The sequence below is a fragment of the Sycon ciliatum genome, chromosome 12, assembly GCF_964019385.1.
Source record: "Sycon ciliatum chromosome 12, ocSycCili1.1, whole genome shotgun sequence".
In the NCBI taxonomy this organism is placed as follows: Eukaryota; Metazoa; Porifera; class Calcarea; order Leucosolenida; family Sycettidae; genus Sycon; species Sycon ciliatum.
The window spans coordinates 19466515-19485665 of record NC_088654.1 but is presented as its reverse complement, the minus strand read 5'-3'; the positions used below and the strand labels follow the sequence as shown (position 1 = coordinate 19485665).

General features: G+C 50.8%; 1 protein-coding gene across 1 annotated transcript in view; it reads right to left on the bottom strand.

The window, feature by feature from the left end:
- Positions 1 to 469: 469 nt before the first annotated feature.
- The window catches only part of LOC135828054 (uncharacterized), a 42629-nt gene continuing 23947 nt past the window's right edge, over positions 470 to 19151 (bottom strand). Inside the window, exon 9 of the mRNA XM_065340489.1 lies at positions 470 to 1554. Within this exon, the coding sequence (XP_065196561.1) occupies positions 470 to 1554 (1085 nt within the window). The remainder of the gene's footprint in view (positions 1555 to 19151) is intronic.

Here is a 19151-nt window from a genome sequence, read left to right as displayed (position 1 = left end):
TTTTCCCGTCAAATTTGTGGTACGTTTTTGCTGAACGGAGGGTTCAACCACGTGATGTTGCGCTGATGGTTTAATCGGGCCGCCCCTCTCTACAATTAGGCGCTCTACGCCAGTGTATATGAGGAGGAGGTTGAATATATAAGCGAACGGAAAGAAGGGCGGGGCAAGAAGAGGAGAAACCGCATCCACAAAAGGAAAATGTGATTTCAGGGTGCATGCAGCTGCATGAGCGTGCAAACACTCATACATCAAAATCCATTGATTAAGAATGCTGCCATGATGAATGGCTGGTGCCATGACGCCTCAGTGTATACTAATTGGGAAATCATTCAAGTCTATTTCTCATTCACCATAAAGCTGATGAAACGGGACGAAGGAACCTGTACGGTTGGCTGGGGTGACCTGTAGACGGTCTTACTATTCGTACAGTATGACATGCAGCAGCTATTGCAATAGCGAACCTAACTCATCACGAGGCACCCCTTCGAATGTCAACCAGGCAAAACTCACCTGAATAAGTACGAAGTGCTGGCATAGTTGATTTGGTTTCGGTTGTTCCTGGTTCCAGCTTTGCTGTTGCTCGAGGTGCCCATGATGCTGTTGCTGATATTGGTGCTACTGCTGCTGTTGCTGCTGCTGCAACTGCTGCTGGTGCTGGTGCTGCTGGTGCAGCTACTGCTGGTGCTGCTACTGCTGTTGCTGCTACTGCTGGTGCTGCTACTGCTGATGCTGCTACTGCTGGTGCCGCTACTGCTTGTGCTGCTACTGCTGGTGCTGCTACTGCTGGTGCTGCTACTGCTGGTGCTGCTACTGCTGGTGTTGCTGCTACTGCTGGTGTTGCTGCTGCTGCTGGTGCTGCTACTGCTGGTGCTGCTACTGCTGGTGCTGCTACTGCTTGTGCTGCTACTGCTGGTGCTGCTACTGCTGGTGTTGCTGCTGCTGCTGGTGCTGCTATTGCTGGTGATGCTACTGCTGGTGCTGCTACTGCTGGTGTTGCTGCTACTGCTGGTGCTGCTACTGCTGGTGCTACTACTGGTTGTGTTGCTGCTACTGCTGGTGCTGCTACTGCTGGTGCTGCTACTGCTGGTGCTGCTACTGCTGGTGTTGCTGCTACTACTGGTGTTGCTGCTACTGCTGAATCTGCTACTGCTGGTGTTGCGGCTACTGCTGGTGTTGCTGCTACTGCTGGTGCTGCTACTGCTGGTGCTGCTACTGATGGTGTTGCTGCTACTGCTGGTGCTGCTACTGCTGGTGCTGCTACTGCTGGTGTTGCTGCTACGGCTGGTGTTGCTGCTACTACTACTGCTTTTCCTCCTCCAGGCCCTCCTCTTGCTGCTGCAGTTCTACTTTTCATTGGTGGAGACAGCGGTGCTAATTGCTGTCCAAGTGGCAATGGTTTTGTTGCAGTCCGGTTGGATGGATACACTGCAAATCCTGCTGACGCAGCTGCTGCTGTTGTTTCTTCCCTAGTTGGCATGGTTACAGGTGGGTCTGCTCTGACAGCTGTGACCTTGACGGATTCCGGTTGCTCAATATCAACACTTGAGAGCAATTCTGGCCATATGACAAAATTAATACAAAGAACGAAGAAAGAAAACCACAACAATCATGACAACGTCATAATACAAAGCTTCAAAGAGCTCACTGGCATCGCCAGGACTCGAAGCAGGGAACCCTACCCTTGCACTAGTGTTTTCAGCATTTCCTTGATACCAATGTCTGCCCCGATTCCAATGTCTTCCCTAACCCATACAATTATCGTCATGGTGAGAAAGGAAAGACGTAACGGTGTATTTCAAGTTGATAGGTAGCCACGATCACCTGCTACCTGGAAACTTGGATCGCTTGAAAAAGAAAATAATATCCTGAATTGAACGAGTCTTCTTCAGCCTTTTGTAAAGTGGTACTGGGAGTGTGTCTGCTTTAATCTCTGACGAAGATGCCGACCTCAGCTGCAGGAGCAGTGCAGCAGAAGGCCACATTTCAAGCAATTGTGAATGCCTTGTACCATACTGTCAGGTTCAACAGGGTCATGGTGGAGACTGCCATTGAGGTACTTGGCAAGAAAGCCGCACCACCTATATGTGTACAAAAGGTTCGCAACGCGTTCGATTGGGGACCCGTTTGTCGCAGATTCTTCCGACCAAGACCATTCGACTCGGCGTTACAAACACTACGTTCCCTGCAATTTTCAGCTCGACAAATCTTGATGTGTTCCGCATGGAATAGTCCAGCCTCATTTATGCTACAACGATGAGTCCACAGCCGTGACAAGTGACAAAACAACGGACAGTTCCCGGTCCTAAAGCTTTCAGATCCTGTAATGTTGTGAGCCTTGAATCGAAAAGTCATGCCAGTGGTTCAAAAAGCCTGCACTGTTCGTCAATCGAGCACCGTCTGAAATACGCTAAGTGCTAGTTTGCACCAAAAATCGCTATGCGGCAGGCCACTGGAGTCCAAGCGAGTCAGCATTGAACACCAATCAGAGCCCTCGCATTACTCTTCTACATTTTGACGACTCTGCTCTCCAGAGATCTGAGATTATATCAGCCCCATCTGCAATAGCTGAAGCTTCATCAATCGCAAACGTGGCAGTTCTCACTCTTGACCGGCCCGCGCGGCCATTTATTCTGCAGAATACTGAAATTCTCAGCCCCTTGCAGAACTCATGAAGGTCGGCCATGGCTGCATCCTCACTCTCACATGGAGTTACGTAGTCAGGGTCGCTTGCACCACCTACTATCGGTCGCCAAATCATTTGAAATAGCATTGCCACTATGGCTTTCACGCACTTCTTTTGACTTAGCTCCACTCTATGACGTTGCAGAGGGGGTGTATCGAATGTCGGGGCCGCATGATGTCATGGTGCCGCACCCGAAACTCAATTTTTCAAACGGAAATATCTCAAGAATGCTTTGTCGGAGACATGTGGGACTAGCACCCCAAACTCTATGGATACTGAAATTTAAATACCGTAAAGTTTTGTATTAAAGGGCGCACTTGAATAGAAGCCGCCCTCGAATAGAAGCCGTAATTTTGGGCCCATCAAATGACACATAAGCCTGTTTTCAGTTTTGACATACATAGAAATACATGTCTTGTATAGAAGAGGGTTACTCTACTTCACCTCTCCCCCTGGTGGTATGCCAAACAAAATACCAAATAGCGCAACAAAGCAAAACTAACGGAATCGCTGAGGGGGTGCAAGCGAACCACGCTGACGAAGGCCATATGGGCGAAACTGATACGGAGAAGGATCATCGGCAGGGGCTAGAAGCGGCACATAATTAGGATCTCGTGGATCAGACCGAGACCCAGCATCAGGGACAGTACCCGCAGCTGGCACATCAATAACAGCAGGCACATCAGCAACAGCATCTGCAGCAGGCACATCAACAACAGCATCTGCAGGAGGCACATCAGCAACAGCATCTGCAGCAGGCACATCAGCAACAGCATCTGCAGCAGGCACATCAGCAACAGCATCTGCAGCAGGCACATCGGCAACAGCATCTGCAGCAGGCACATCAGCAACAGCATCTGCAGCAGGCACATCAGCAACAGCATCTGCAGCAGGCACATCAGCAACATCATCTGCAGCAGGCACATCAGCAACATCATCTGCAGCAGGCACATCAGCAACAGCATCTGCAGCAGGCACATCAGCAACAGCATCTGCAGCAGGCACATCAGTAAACACCTCAGCACCAACATCAGGCTTCAGCAGTTCAACATTCACCACTTTATCACCACCAGCAGCCTCATTGCGAATTACCACAGTAGAGGGGGACACAATGTGATCTACTACCCACTCACGCTCATATGGCACCTCACATTTCTGGTGACGATGGCAACGACGTAGAAGAACGAGATCACCAACGGCGAACAGACAGTTATCAGCTTCAGAATCAACAAAGTTCTTGGAGGACAGCTCAGCTTCCACAAAATCACGGATCCAGGCAGCCTGGCGCTCAAGATGAGAATAATGATGGAGTCAGGCCTAGCCCAGGAGTAGCCGAGAAGAGCACACCGGTGTACTCCCAGCAAAGCATCGTACGCATAGGAGAAATCTTGAGGACAGAGTGAGGACGAATGCGGTAGAAGTACAGTAACACGTCCAGTTCAGATCGCCAATCATCAGCCTCATCCGACACCTTCCGAGTTAAGGTGAGGAGAGTGCGGTTAAATCGCAGATCCCTGCGATTGGGGATGACGCACGGCACCGTTGAGCACTGTCACATCAAACAGCGATGACATCACGGCCCAACCGCGTACACAGGCTGACAAATGCCTCGGCCACTGATGCCGCATCATGCTGACGGAGCGGAACCACCTACACCCACTTGGTGAAAGTATCCATGCAGACGAGAACACAATGGTACTCTCCACTCTGATCGACGCCCAGTTCCAGAGTATCTATTACCACAACACTCCATGGGCCGTCAGCCTCCACAGGGCGACTGGCCTCCGCCGAGACGCCCTTGGTTGGGATGGTAGCAGCACACAGCGGACAGTGGCGCACAAACTGCTGACATTGGGCAGCCATATTCGGGAAATAGCACTTCGAGCGGAGGAAGCGCCATGTACCCTCCCAAGACGCATGACCACAGTTCACATGAGCAGCACGAACGACATCGGACTCGAGTGAACTAGGAATAACAGGAATGACGACTGCATCGTTGGGCGGCAACTTCACACTCGACACAGCATACCATCATGGACTACAAGCTGTGACTTGACCTTGACAAATGCAGGATCAGTAACTGGGTCACCATCGATGACTTGCTGGCGAGTCGAAGCAATCCGAGGATCTGCATTCTGAGCAGCAGATACTCTGTCCAATAAGAATGGACCGACGGTCACCACCGCAGCGGTGACGGACGGTGCAGTCGGAGCAAGGAGCGTCTTGCCACATCGCATCCAGCTGCTGGGAACACGGATCAAATGATCCGCCTTGTTCTGCTGACTGCTGATCCACTGGACCCTGACAGCCAGCAGCCATCCTCGACAATCACACCATCGGCCTGAATGACAGCACCATGTGCGATGTCCAAAGCATCACACCACAACGACCACTGTGCGTCTTCAGGAACTGAGCACACACCTTGTACAGGGTCATCGGTCTGCAGCCGGAGAATGACTTCTGCACAACAAGCGACGACTTCATGAGACACTGGACCGTCCCATCCAGGCTGAAGGCTAGACAGACGCTTCAGATAACTGCACGCTGGGCACAGCCAGGAGCCGACGAGATAGTGGCTGGTCAGCTTGCCACACCACTTGTGTGATGGCATCGGGCTGACAGGTCGACATGACGTCACCACGACGCTTCCACCTCACTTGGCAATCTGCAGACTCTGACAGCTGCAGACCGAGTACCCTAGCAGAGACGACTGGCTCCGCTGGCTTGGTAGGCAACCCGTACTGCGACAACTAATCGGTGACAGCACGCCGACGAGGCTTCGGAACATACACATCGTCGACATAGTTGTCCACATCAGCAGAAGCACGGAGGACCCACTTGACGATTATATCCATGAAGTTGGGCGCAATCGATAGGCCGAAGCCCATCCTCTCCATTGCGAACAGCTGGCCCTTCCAGACGACCATTTGGAACTTGGTGAGCTGGTGCGACGCGGATGCTGAGGTAAGCCTTGCTGATGTCCAGCAACACGTGGCTGTCGGCGTTGCCAATAGACCTCCACTGACGCAACTTCTCTTGGCAAACAGGCACGTCCAAACCTGGATGCGACACAATCAACTTGTTGAGTTGCCGGTAGTCCAAACACGGGTGGACAGGGGTGGACTCCTTGTGCGTCTGGGCCACAGCCAACAAGGGCAACACAGCACCAGGCTCACCATGGACTGCTTGGTCATGGGGTACCAACCATCCATTGAGGATCCACATGTCCACTTCCTCGCAAAACTGTGACTCCTGGTCTGTTGACAGGTTACGCCGGGAATATTCACCAATGCCTAACCCGACTGGACGAGTGGGGGATTCGTCTTTCCATGCCCATGTAAGCTCCCAGTATACCAACATCAGCTCGCCAACTGTTACAGACACTTTTCACATGACTTCACAAATATTGTATTTGCGCGTTCGAATTTATTTGTATTTAGTTTCTCGTTACAGACACTTTGCACATGACTTCACAAATATTGTATTTGCGCGTTCGAATTTATTTGTATTTAGTTTCTCCCACCTTTCACTGTTCCCAAGTTGATCACGTCGCTACGTGCTCCACTCTGCTGCAGTTAGAGGTAGCTACTCTACATGCAGTCGAGACGATTCTATTGTGTATCTGCATGTCTCCTTGACAATATCTGTCCAGCTCTAAATAATTAGAATTAAATTCCGTTCTAGCTCTCTTCTCTCTTCTTTTCTTCGATTTATTTATTTTCGCTCCCCTCAGATAATTTTGTTTTGTTTGTATTTTGTACCATAGTCCATTTCAAAAAGATTAGCAATCAGGTTTTGGTCTTAAAAAGTATGAAGATTAGGGAAATTTGGACAACAAAGTACATAGAATGGCTTGTTAGGATACGGCAAATTGTTCTGTGAAGATTTCGGAACAATTTGACCAGCCGTTAAGAAATTAGAATTTCGGCCAGGTTTCCAGCCTTTTCCCATGGTTTACAATTTGCCCTGGGAGCCAGTATCGATCTTTTATCAAAACCCACGATTTATCCTTTCCTTTTTGGCCTTGTGGTTATGAATGCTGTCTGCTGACCATGAAGTTGTTAGTTCAAATCCCAAACTATCTTCAAGTCAAACCTTTTTCATTGTTTTGGTGATCACGCTGGTAGATCTACAAAAAGTACAAGGCGCCAAACGACTTGGTGTTGGAGCTCGCGTTTCCTGCCGAACTTACTGACACTTGACTGGTTCACGCCATGTGAACACACCCACAACACTGAAACGGTGTGAGTGAACACGGAAGTCATTGCGCTGTAGCTGCGTGTTGTTGAATACAACGGCACATCGATCGATCAATTTCTTTTTGAGAATTATTTTAGTATTTCAAGATCACCAATTTATTCGAATTTCAGAGGAGTCAACGCCCTCTTCTATCAGCTTTCACAGGCGTCTGCTTTTCTCAAAATGTCGTCGAAGTCACACGGATAGCTTTGCCAAGCCATGGCTTTGGGAATGAGTCTGTGTCGATGTCGTTTTTGTCACATCGTGAGAGTAAATTGCATCGCAGCTCAAAGAAATTGGGCACGAAACGAATTGGGACCCATCCCGCTCGTCAACATTTACCACACTTTCGACATGTCCTCTCTGACTCCATGTCGATACGAGGAAGAACTCGTTTGTTGTAAACCAGACGTACATGTACCGACGTGAGTGAGTTGTCATTTTTCATGCTTTCGCGCGGATTATTTCTTCGAGTTCACAGTGAGTTTTTCCAGCCAGCTCTCGAGCGCGCATACGGTAAGACGGCAAACTCCCCGGGCGATCGCTAGGATTGCTAATCTTTTTGATACTGACTGTAGTTTCGGTACGCTATCGCTCTATCTGCATGATGCGATGCAGTTTATGGATGTCGTCACTTCTTGGGGCGCCGTGCCTGCACCTTTGGGGCGCAGTGCATCGGACGTGCAGTGACGTCTACGATGTATGCCAGAGCTAGGCATCTTTTTTGGCTGCATGTTTCCTTTTGCGTTGCCAGCTTTTCTGTTTGAAGCTACATGTACACGTGTCGCTCTTTGCTTTTCAGAACTCTTTGAGATTCAGTTTATTCCACTTTGTAAAGATCAAGTAATGGTTCGAAGTAAATCTTGTCTACCATGGCCAGAGGGCCGCAACATGGTCCTTCGAGCCGGATGAGCAGTTCTGAAGAAATATACAGTCTTCAGATTACAGAAACACAGCAATGTTGCTACGAAATCGTACGGGTATGGGCAAAACGGATATGGCCGATGTCGTCGAGCAGGCTGCTGAGATGGAGTTGCCAGCATCCCCTGCCTCACTCGCATCATCGATGAGATCGTCCTCCACAGTAAAACGGCAAAAAGCGGAGGCCAATTCGGAAATGGCACGGCGTTTGATGGCAATTGAGGAGGCGGATGCCCAAGAAAGACTGGATAGGCAGAGGCGTTTGCTTCAATTGGAGTTGGAGGCGCGCCACGCCCAAATCGAAACACCTCGTCCTCTCGTTCGCGACGATCGTTTCGTCCTGCATCCAGTACACCGACTCAGCATTTGAGGCTGTTGTTGGCATCCTCCACAACCCCATGAGCAGCGTTGTTGACCAGCTCTGGCCAGGAGAATATAGTAGAAGTAAGCTGATCTCAGCCACGATTAGAAACAGTCTGTAAACTTCCGGGAAAGTCCGCCTTGACAGCTACTAGGCATAGGGTAGAGACCCAGAAACCTGGCACTGCACACGCCGCACTTGCGGCAGGGACAACAGCAACAAAGCCAGCTCAGAAGAGTCCTGAGGCTGGAGACCTGCACCCAGCGCAAGCAGCAAACGGCATGCAGAAGTTCCTGATCCGACAGACGGTTGGTCGTGACTTGCCGGTGTTCTCTGGCGACTCGGAGGAGTGGCCCATATTCACCTCTACATACCAGAGGACGTCAGACGAGTGTGGAGTTTCGCCATCGGAAAATGTAATTCGTCTGCAACGTTTTCTAAAAGGCCCAGCCAAGGCTGTCGTCGGAGCGATGCTCACCGTGCCGGAGAACCTGCCTACTGTACTCCAGGTCCTGGAAAGGAGGTTTGGCCGACCGGATGCAGTGATTGCTGCCATGATCAGTAAAGCCAAGGCCATTGGACAGGTCAAGCCAGGAGACTTTGATAGTCTCATCAACCTGTCCACTGCTGTGACGACTCTAGTAACTACCATGGAGCACCTTCGAAATGAAGGTCATATGTACAACCCTCAGCTACGTCAAGCTTGTTGGTAGGTTGCCAACATCCCTGCGACTGCAGTGGGGAGAGGTACTTGTGCGTCAGGGTAGCCATGACATCAGCTTGCGAGTGTTTTCTATGTGGCTGGCGGACAAGGCTGAAGCAGGTGTGCGCGTCGTGGATCTGCCGGGTACCCGAACCGACAAGACGCAGAGGGTGTACAGTCATCAGGAAGTTTCGACCGTGTACAGCACAGCAGCAGCGACGGCACCACCAAGTGCAGCCAGTAAGAAGCAGTCAGCCTGCCTTTGCTGCAAACAAGTGCAGCATGCCCTCTGTAACAGGTTTAATCAAACTTGAAAAGTAAGAGGCCTGGTTGAGCGCGCCTCGACCAGTTATATGCAAAATGTGATAGTATACATGTGGCAATGGCGCCAATGAAGGTGCTAATAGACAGGCGTAAGACGCATGAGGTGCGAGGGAGTGTAAAGTTATAGAGAACAGGGGAAAACTGTTACATCATCCCCCTCCTATGGAGAGGAAGGAGCTTATAACCCAAATGCTCAAGTGGAATAGAGTACAATAAGCGCAAACACGTGCGAGACGAAAAAGGCTTCGCACTGAAGTAACACAATAAGACGACTGAAACTCCATGCAAATAAAGTGTAATAAGCTCAACAAATGTGTAAGGTGAAACTAGAAGTTCAACTGCAAAACTCAGCGGGCAGAAGCCAAGGTTTTGTACTTCTGAAGTGGAACAATGTCATTACCAGATTCATCCAACAAATAATGTTCAGGCTCCCAAGTGGCATCAGAGTAGCCTTGCCACTTGACTAGGTACTGAAGCTGATTCTGCCGGCGGCGGTGACTGAGTATGTTCTCCACCACATAGCGGGCATGACCATCAAGGTCCGTGATAGGCGGAGGCGTAGGCTGTCTCCTATTAGGAATAGCGTTCTTCTCGTAGGCACGGAGTGCCGACACATTAAATACCGGGTGACAGCGGCTGGTATGAGGCAACTTGAGCTTGTAGGCATTCGGGCCGACCACATGGGTTATAGGAAAGGGGCCAAACCACTTGGGGCGTAATTTATGGGATGGTCGGTCCCGAGCTTCAGGAGTCAGGAGGAAATCCCGGTAGACCATTACCAAATCTCCCACCTTCAGCTTTCCCTCGACCCTTGTCCGATCTGCATAGAAGGCCTGACGAGCTTGAGCTGCCACTAGCGCATCTTGTGAGATCTTGACCGCGTCTTGTCTTGCTTGCAACCAATCAGCTGAATCTCTGCCTCCCTGAATAGGGTTGAGGAAGTCGGGTGGTGCTCTGGGATTTAGACCGTAATTTAAGAAGAACGGTGTGTTTCCTGTAGATGATTGAGTAGCGCTGTTGATAGAAAACTCACAGAGAGGTAGGAGCATATCCCAGTTATCTTGTTTATGATTTACAAAAGCCCTCAGCACATCCTCTACTATTCTGTTTACTCGTTCAGTTAGGCCATCTGTCTGAGGGTGATTGGCAGTACTAAATGCTAGTTTCGTTCCTAAGCGATCAAACAATTCCTGAAAAAATGCTGCCGTAAATCTTGGATCACGATCACATACAATACTAGAACTCAAACCATGAAGTCGAAATACATGTTGAATATACAGATCAGCACTTCCTTTAGCGTCAATAGTAGAGGAAGTAGGTGCTAAATGTACACACTTTGTCAAGCGGTCTACAAATACATATATAGCATCATGACCTGTGTCGGTCCTAGGCAAACCCATGATAAAATCCATCGAGATATCCGCCCACGGCTGACTGGGCACTGGTAAATTCTGCAAGAGACCAGTTTTTAGCTGGCCACCTTTAACTCGTTGGCAGACGTCACATGACTTGACAAACGCCTTTACATCCAGTCCCATTCTGGGCCAATAGAAATATCTAGCGAGTCTGAAGTAGGTGCGATCTCGACCGGGATGCCCCGCAGTCACACAGTCATGGTATTCTTGAAGCAGGGCGAGTCGGAGTTTGCTACTCTTTGGAATGCATAACCTGTTCTGTGGTGAAGATCTGAGATAAAGATAACCGGGTGTTTCATTTAGAAGGTAACGGTCGTGCAGATTGTCATGGCTTGAATTTTTCAGTCTCCTGATAATGGGAGCAAGATCCTTGTCGCACTTGTAACCGCTGACAATTAACTGCGCTAAGTCTGGATTAATCTCTAGGGTATGCTCTATGGCATTCAACTGAATGTTAGGAGGATAGGATGACCCGCCTATTTCAGAATCACTGAACAGATCTGGACGGCGTGAAAGCGGGTCGGCAATGTTTTTCTTTCCTGGTTTGTGAAAGACCGTAAAGTCATAGTCAGCTAAAAACTCTACCCATCTTGCCTCACGCTTGGTGAGAGTCGGTTTGGTTCGTAAATAGACAACACCCATATTATCAGTCATCAGGTCAAAGTGGCGGAATAGATAGATTCTCCAGCACTTTAATGCAAATACCACAGCCAACGTTTCCCTCTCGGCCGCAGTATAGTTGCGTTCTGCAGCTGACAGTTTCCGACTGCAATAGGCTACGGGATGCAAATCCATATCTTCTCCCTGCTGCAGGAGCACACCCGCCACGGCAAAGTCACTTGCGTCAGTTTCTACCGTGAAGCTTTTCTCAACATCGGCCAGTTGCAACACTGGCGCCTCGAGTAATGCTGATTTTAGAGACTCGAATGCCTTCTGTCTAGCAGCGCTCCATTCAAAGCGTGAATTTTTTCCGGTGATTTCTTCTAATGGACGAGAGATGGTCGAGTGTCGATCTATGAACCTTCGGAAATAGTTTGCAAAGCCAAGAAACTTCCTCACATCAGTTACTGACGACGGAGTTGGCCATGTTTCCACAGCACTTATCTTCTTGGGATCAGGGGAAATTGATGTGCCGTTGATTTTATGCCCCAAGAAGAGAACTTCTCTCACGCCGAATTCGCATTTAGACTGTTTGCAATACAGCTCACTATTTCTAAGTGTTTCTAGAACTGTTTGAAGATGATGCTGATGATCTTCCCAGGTCTTGCTGAAAACTAGAATGTCATCCAAGAATACTACAACGAATTTTCGGAGATGCGGTTGCAGAATAGAGTTCATGAGTGACTGAAAGGTGGCCGGGGCATTAGTCAGCCCGAATCCCATGACTCTAAATTGGAAGTGGCCGAACGGCGTATTAATGGCCGTCTTAGAAACATCCGAGTCTTGAATTCTGATTTGATTGTACCCCGACCGCAAGTCCAACTTGGAGAAATATGCACTGCCCTGGATCGTGTCGAATAAGTCATCAATATTAGGAAGACAAGCTTTGTTTTTGATCGTAATTCTATTCAATTCTCGCCAATCGCACACCATTCTCAGAGTACCATCCGACTTTTTCACAAAAAACACAGGTGCACCGTATGGCGACTTACTTGGCTCAATGAATCCCTTCTCAAGTAATTCTGACAGCTGTGACTGGAGCTCGTCCATCTCTGGTTTCGGCAGGCGGTAGGCGGGTCGAGACGGTGGTCTGGCTCCATCTTCTATCTGGATTTCATGGTCGACTGGTCTCTTCGGTGGAAGCTCATTCGGCAGCTCGTCTGGAAATAAATCCTGGTACCTCTTGAGCAGGTTCTGGATGTCTTGTTGCTCTGATTCCTGGAGTTGTGGCCCGGAACGATTCTCCTCGTTTGCAGCAGTGACCCATGCAAGAAACCCCTCAGCTCCACTCCTCAGGGCATGACGAGCTTGTCGGCCACTGATAAACATGCTTTCCACAGATGGCCGGTCGGCTGTCGGCGGGTTAGCTGAAGGCAATTTGGCAACAAAGGGCTCACCGTCCAACTGAACTTCGTTCGTACGGAAGTTGATGCTGGGGTTGTTCCTTGTAAGCCACGGCTTGCCAAGAATAGCGTCGTAGCGAGTCAGGGGGTACACAGTAAAGTGCTGTTCCTCACTGAAGCCCCCGACTGTCACCCTTAGCGTGCGTGTGGAAATCTGCGGGACCTCGCTGGTCGAGCCGTCCGCCAATGTTACGCTCAGCACTGCTGAGCTTGCATCCGTGTCAAGATGATGCTTTCGAACAAAACTGTCTGCAATGAAGTCATGCGTCGAACCGGAATCTATCAGCATCACTGCACGGCGACCGCCGATCTTTCCCTGTATGCGCAGTAGGTCGTGTTCAGGTTCATTGCCGACGCTGACGTTGCTGACATGACACCTTTCTGCAACGGGACAATTTCCTACAGCTATGGGTGTCTCCGGCTCCGTAGGTTCCTGGAGAGCAACGTCTTCAACCTCCAGAGCTCCGAACCGGTTAGCGACTGGTACCGGCGTGGGTGCTTGGGTCGTCGCCAGTAAGCGCACCCCCTTTCTTACTGGCGACCAGCGTTTGGGTAGCGCTGTCCACCCTCAGTACAGTCTTTAGCGAGGTGGCCTGGCTTCCTGCAAGCAAAGCAGTGTCCCATTGCTCGCAGTTGGACACGCTCTTGGTCCGTCAGCTTGCGGAGGCCCTGAGTCTGACCACGGAAGCTGGGCACGGAACGCGACTCTCTACTGGCTGGTGGCCCCGACGCCGGTGGCCCTGATGACTGCTCCACGGTGTTTGCTGCCATGACAGCTTGCTCCAGGGTACGTGGATGCTCACGCATGACCTGTCGCTGGATGTGCGGCACTAGACCCCTGACGAACAGCAGCGCTCTGGTGTGGTGGTCGATTTCCGGCACTTGCAGGCTGAGGCGAGTGAAAGCAGCAATGTATGCGTCCAGCGACCCGCGCTGCGCTGCGGAAATTAGTCCCATACGCGATGTTTCCTCGTTGTGCCGTGGTCCGTACACATCGCCAAGTGTCGCTTTCAGAGCAGGCCAGTCGGAAAACACTTGGTTAGCTTCCAATGCCGCTATCAACCAAAGACGAGCGTTTCCAGTCAAAAATCCTGCCGCGTAGTCGACCCTCTGTGCCGCATTTGGGAGCGCCAACGACCGTAGGGCCATGTCCATTGCAAACGTCCATTCTTTGAATGTAGCGGAATCTCCTCCAAACACAGGCGGCTCTTTCGTAAGGCGGGGTGTTGGCTCCCACGGTTCCGAGTTCGGATGTATCGTTCGGTTTCCTTGGCTAACGCGCTGAGCGGTCTTGATATCGTTTATCAGCCGAACGACGAGTACGAGGAGCGTAAGCAGAGCGACCAGAACACCTGCCAAAAGCAGAGTAGGAACCATCCTCTGCTACCAGTGTAACAGGTTTAATCAAACTTGAAAAGTAAGAGGCCTGGTTGAGCGCGCCTCGACCAGTTATATGCAAAATGTGATAGTATACATGTGGCAATGGCGCCAATGAAGGTGCTAATAGACAGGCGTAAGACGCATGAGGTGCGAGGGAGTGTAAAGTTATAGAGAACAGGGGAAAACTGTTACACCCTCGGCGAGTGTTCAGCATTCAAGAAGCTTGGCCGGAAAGCCCGATTTGAGCTGGTCAAACGTCACCGTCTTTGTTTTTCTTGCCTGGCCAGTGGACACGCTACCAGGGAGTGTGGCAGCAGGAAGCCGCGCAGTGAGCCGGACTGCAAGTACCACCATCATGTGCTCCTGTACAAGGGCAAGGCTGCAGCGAAGCCAGTCGACACTTTTGGGCACACTGGTATTCCTGGTACAACCCGAGTATTGCTGAGAATGTTGCCAGTGACGGTTGGAGGCCCAAAGGGCTGTGTGGAGACACTTGCTCTGCTGGACGAAGCCTCCACTGTCATGCTAATGGACACGGCCTTAGCGGATGACATAGGCGCTGTTGGACAGTCTGATCCCCTGCATATGGCATGGACGAATTCGACGACGCACACGGACAACTCGTCATGCAGAGTCCCTGTATTGGTCAATGGCAGCGATGGCACCCAGCATCAAATGGATGATGTGAGAACAGCCAAGGACCTCAAGTTGCATTCGCAGTCAATAGATGGCAGAGGGCTGGCGAGTCGATGGCCTCATTTAGATGACTCCAGAGTGCCGTCATACCCAGCAGTACAACCGAGGATACTCATCGGGCAAGACAACGGACACCTCACAGTGGCACGTGAAGTCGTCGAAGGCCCGCCAAATGCACCTATGCTGACGAGAACCCTTCTTGGTTGGGTAGTGCACAGTCGCATTGGAGCTCGGACTCACCAAGATCAACTCGAACTGGAGGCGATCTACCAACTAGTGAAGGAGTCATTCACCATTGAGAACTTTGGCGTTGTACCGTCTGCTTCTGCTGGCAAGCCAAAGGCCATGATCCGTGCTGAAAGTATCCTGCACGACACCACGGTTCGCGTTGGTGACCGGTATGAGACAGGCCTCCTCTGGAAGTCAGATCAGCCCAAGCTTCCGCCCAGCCATGACATGGCTTTCAACCGTCTAATGGGCATAGAAAGAAGGATGGCTAAGTCTCCAGAATTCGCAGCAGAGTATGCCCAGAAGATCGATGAGTACGTTCAGAAAGGCTACGCTCGTAAGCTAACACCAGCAGAGGCTGCCGAGCAAACCGCACATACCTGATACTTACTGCAGTTCGCTGTATTCAATCCGAACAAGCCCGGAGAAGCTACGTTTTGTATTCGACGCGGCCGCCAAAGCTAGAGGGATGTCGCTAAATGACGCACCGCTCCCAGGCCCAGATTTGCTGAACCAGCTCGTGGGTGTCCTGATGAAGTTCCGCCAACGTGCTATGGCCTTTGCGGCTGACATCAAAGAGATGTTTCATCAAGTTCGGATATACCTAGAAGACCAGCCAGCTCAGCGCTTCCTATGGCGACAACCTGGTGAGACTGGCCCGCCTGACATGTACGTCATGGAAGTCATGATCTTTGGCGCAGTGTCATCGCCATGCTCCGCGCAGTTCACGATGCGGCGCAATGTTGAGGAGCACCGTGAGGAATTCGCTGCTGTAGCCGCAGCATGTGAGGAGAACTACTACATGGACAACTACCTGGACAGCGTCGACACTACCGACCAGGCGGTACAGCGTGTAGCCAATACAATTGAGATCCAGCAGCGAGGCGGGTTTACGATCCGCAACTGGATTAGCAACTGTAGCGAAGTGATGATGAGTGTGCCAGCTGATACGAGAGCAACTGGAGTCGTTGACCTCAGCTCACAACAGCCGGTAGAGCGCATGCTGGGTCTTCGGTGGGATCCAAACAGTGACGAGTTCCTGTTTCAACTCAACGTGACACGCCGAGAGTAGCTGTGTGCCGCGCATCCCACCAAGCAACCCTACTTAGCATCGTCATGTCAGTTTTCGACCCGCTAGGTTTCCTGTCTGCGTTTGTCATTGCCGCACGGATACTCCTCCAGGACATCTGGTTGAGTGGCATCGGTTGGGATGATGAGATTCCACCCGAGCTGCTATCGCGCTGGCAGAATTGGTGTGGACAGCTGCTGGAGATCAGCCAGTTCAGAATCTCACGCGCATACTCCTGTTTCACTTCGTCCGGTACTGACTTGTCTCTACATGACATTGTGTTCTGCGATGCCAGCAGCAAAGCGTTTGCGGCAGTGGAGTACCTGAGAGTGGAGCACACAGATGACGTCGAGTGCAGCTTGGTTGCCACCAAGACTAGAGTAGCCCCACTGAAACCAACATCCATTCCACATCTGGAGCTCCAAGCTGTGGTGTTTGGCTGTCGACTCGACCAGATGTTAGCCTAACAGCATGGGATTAAGTGGCACAGCACCTGTTTCTGGTCAGACTCCAGAACCGTTCTCCAATGGCTCAAGTCAGATGCGCGACTGTTCAAGCCGTTTGTCGCTCACCAAGTAGCTGAGATCTGCGACGCCAAAGAGGCCAGCAGTTGGCACTGGGTACCAACACTGCTGAATGTTGCAGATGATGCATCTCGTGGTATCTCCATGCACGAACTGAGCTGCGGCCGATGGAAGTCTGGTCCGGATTTTCTAATGCAGTCATGGGAAGCGTGGCCAGCTGCAAAGGCAACGTCGGATGAGTGCATCGACACGACCGAAGTGAAGAAAGAGTTCGTTGCGGCGACAATATCCCTGCCAAGGCCCCAGCAATTTGCCGAATCGCTACCTGACGTCAACCGTTTCTTGTCATGGAAACGTCTCATCTGCACAACCGCGTATGTTGCCAGGTTCATCGCAAACACGCGGGCCAGAGTTCGCGGACAAACTGTCAAATCAATCGCAGCCATCTCAGCCAAGGAAATGGATGCGGCCTAACAGCTCTAGATGAAATCTGTGCAGGCAGAGTGTTTTGCCGTAGAAGTGGCATTGTTGAGCGATGGCCAGCCTGTCAGCACCAGCAGTCGTCTACGACAGCTAGCACCAGCCATTGATGAGGACGGGATCCTGCGGGTTCAGGGTCGCCTCACACATGGCGTACAGTGCAAAACACCCGGCTATCCTGTGTCCGAAGCATAGGTACACACAGCTCCTAGTCCACGAATACCACCTGCGTTCTGGCCATCATGGACACGAGAGGACATTGAATGAGCTTCGCCAGCAGTACTGGGTGACGACGGATCGAGCAGCTGTGAAGCGAGCATGGTCTGAGTGTCAATAATGCAAGAACCAACGAACCTAGCCCAAGCCACCTGTAATGGGAAATCTACCTGTCCAGCGCTTGATCCCGTTCCTGCGAACATTCACGTTCACCGGGCTGGACTATTTCAGACTGTTGCACATCAACATCGGGAGGTGCCGCGAACTACGCTACGGTGCGTTGTTCACATGGCTGAGTACTCGCGCTGTACAGTTGGAAGTGGCTCACTCTCTGAACACTGATAGTGCCATCATGGCAATCAGGCGAATGTGCGCCCGGCGAGGTTACCCCCAATAAATCTACTCAGATAATGGAACCAATTTCCGAGGAGCTGACAGGGAGCTGAAGGCAGCATTGGAAGATTTCCGCCAAGACCGACTAGCTTCTGAGTGTTCCAGTAAGGGCATCTCATGGCACTTCAACCCGCCACGTGCTCCCCACATGGGTGGAAGCTGGGAGCGCCTCGTCAGAGCAGTAAAGATCGCTATGAAATCCGTCATGAAGGAGCGTGTCGTGACAGAAGAAGTCCTTGCCACTGTCTTCGCTGAAGCCGAGCAACTCGTGAATAGTCGGCCGCTGACTCACGTCTCAATAGATCCTGATGATCACGAGTCCCTCACACCCAACCACTTTCTCATTGGGTCCAGTAGTGCGACTAGTCGGCCAGGCGAGGGATGCTGATCTGTGCCTGAGGAAGCACTGGCGGATTGCACAGAAGATCACCCACGAATTCGGGAAGAGGTGGATCTTGGAATACCGGCCAGAACTCACCAGGCGGAGGAAATGGCAGGACGGGACACCATCACTGGCTGTAGGTGATGTTGTGGTGGTCGTCGACAGCAACCAGCCACGAGGGCAGTGGCCTCGGGGCCGACTGGAGGCTGTACACCCGGGCAGTGATGGCGTTGTGCCAGTAGCAGATGTCCCCACCAAGTCTGGACTGTACTGGCGCCCAGTCGTCAAGCTTGCCAAGCTGGACGTGCTGCGCTGAGTTTGTTTGTGACTTGTAACAGGTCATCGGTACCCTGTTACCAGGGGGGAGAATGTTACAGACACTTGCACATGAATTCACAATTATTGTATTTGCTTGTTCGAATTTATTTTGTATTTTGTTTCTCTCATCTTTCACTGTTCCCGAGTGGATCACATACCTGCGTGCTCCACTCTGCTGCAGTTAGAGGCAGCTACTCTACATGCAGGCGAGACGATTCCATTGTGTATCTGCATGTCTCCTTGACAATATCTGTCCAGCTCTAAATAATTAGAATCAAATTCCTTCTCTCTTCTCTCTTTCTTCTTCCCTTCGATTTTTTTCGCTTCTCTCAGGTATTTTTGTTTTGGTTGTACTTTGTACACTATTGCTCTATCTGATGATGCGATGCAGTTTATGGATGTCGTCACTCCTTGGGGCGCAGTGCACTGGATGCGCAGTGACCTCTACGATTTACGCCAGAGCTAGGCATATTTTTTGGCTGCATGTTTCCTTTTGCGCTGCCAGCGTTTCTGCTTGAAGCTACTTGTACACGTGTCGCTCTTTGCTTTTCAGAACTCTTTGAGATTCAGTTTTATTCCACTTTGTAAAGAACAAGAACAAGTAATGGTTCAAAGGAAATCTTGTCTACCATGGCCAGAGGGCCGCAACAGACAGTGTTATGTAGTAGGAAGGTTTCCGTCCTGAGATTTTTTGAATTTGTTTGCTTGACGTTCGAACCGAAGCGCACATTAATTTTTAATAAGTAGGACCAAGTA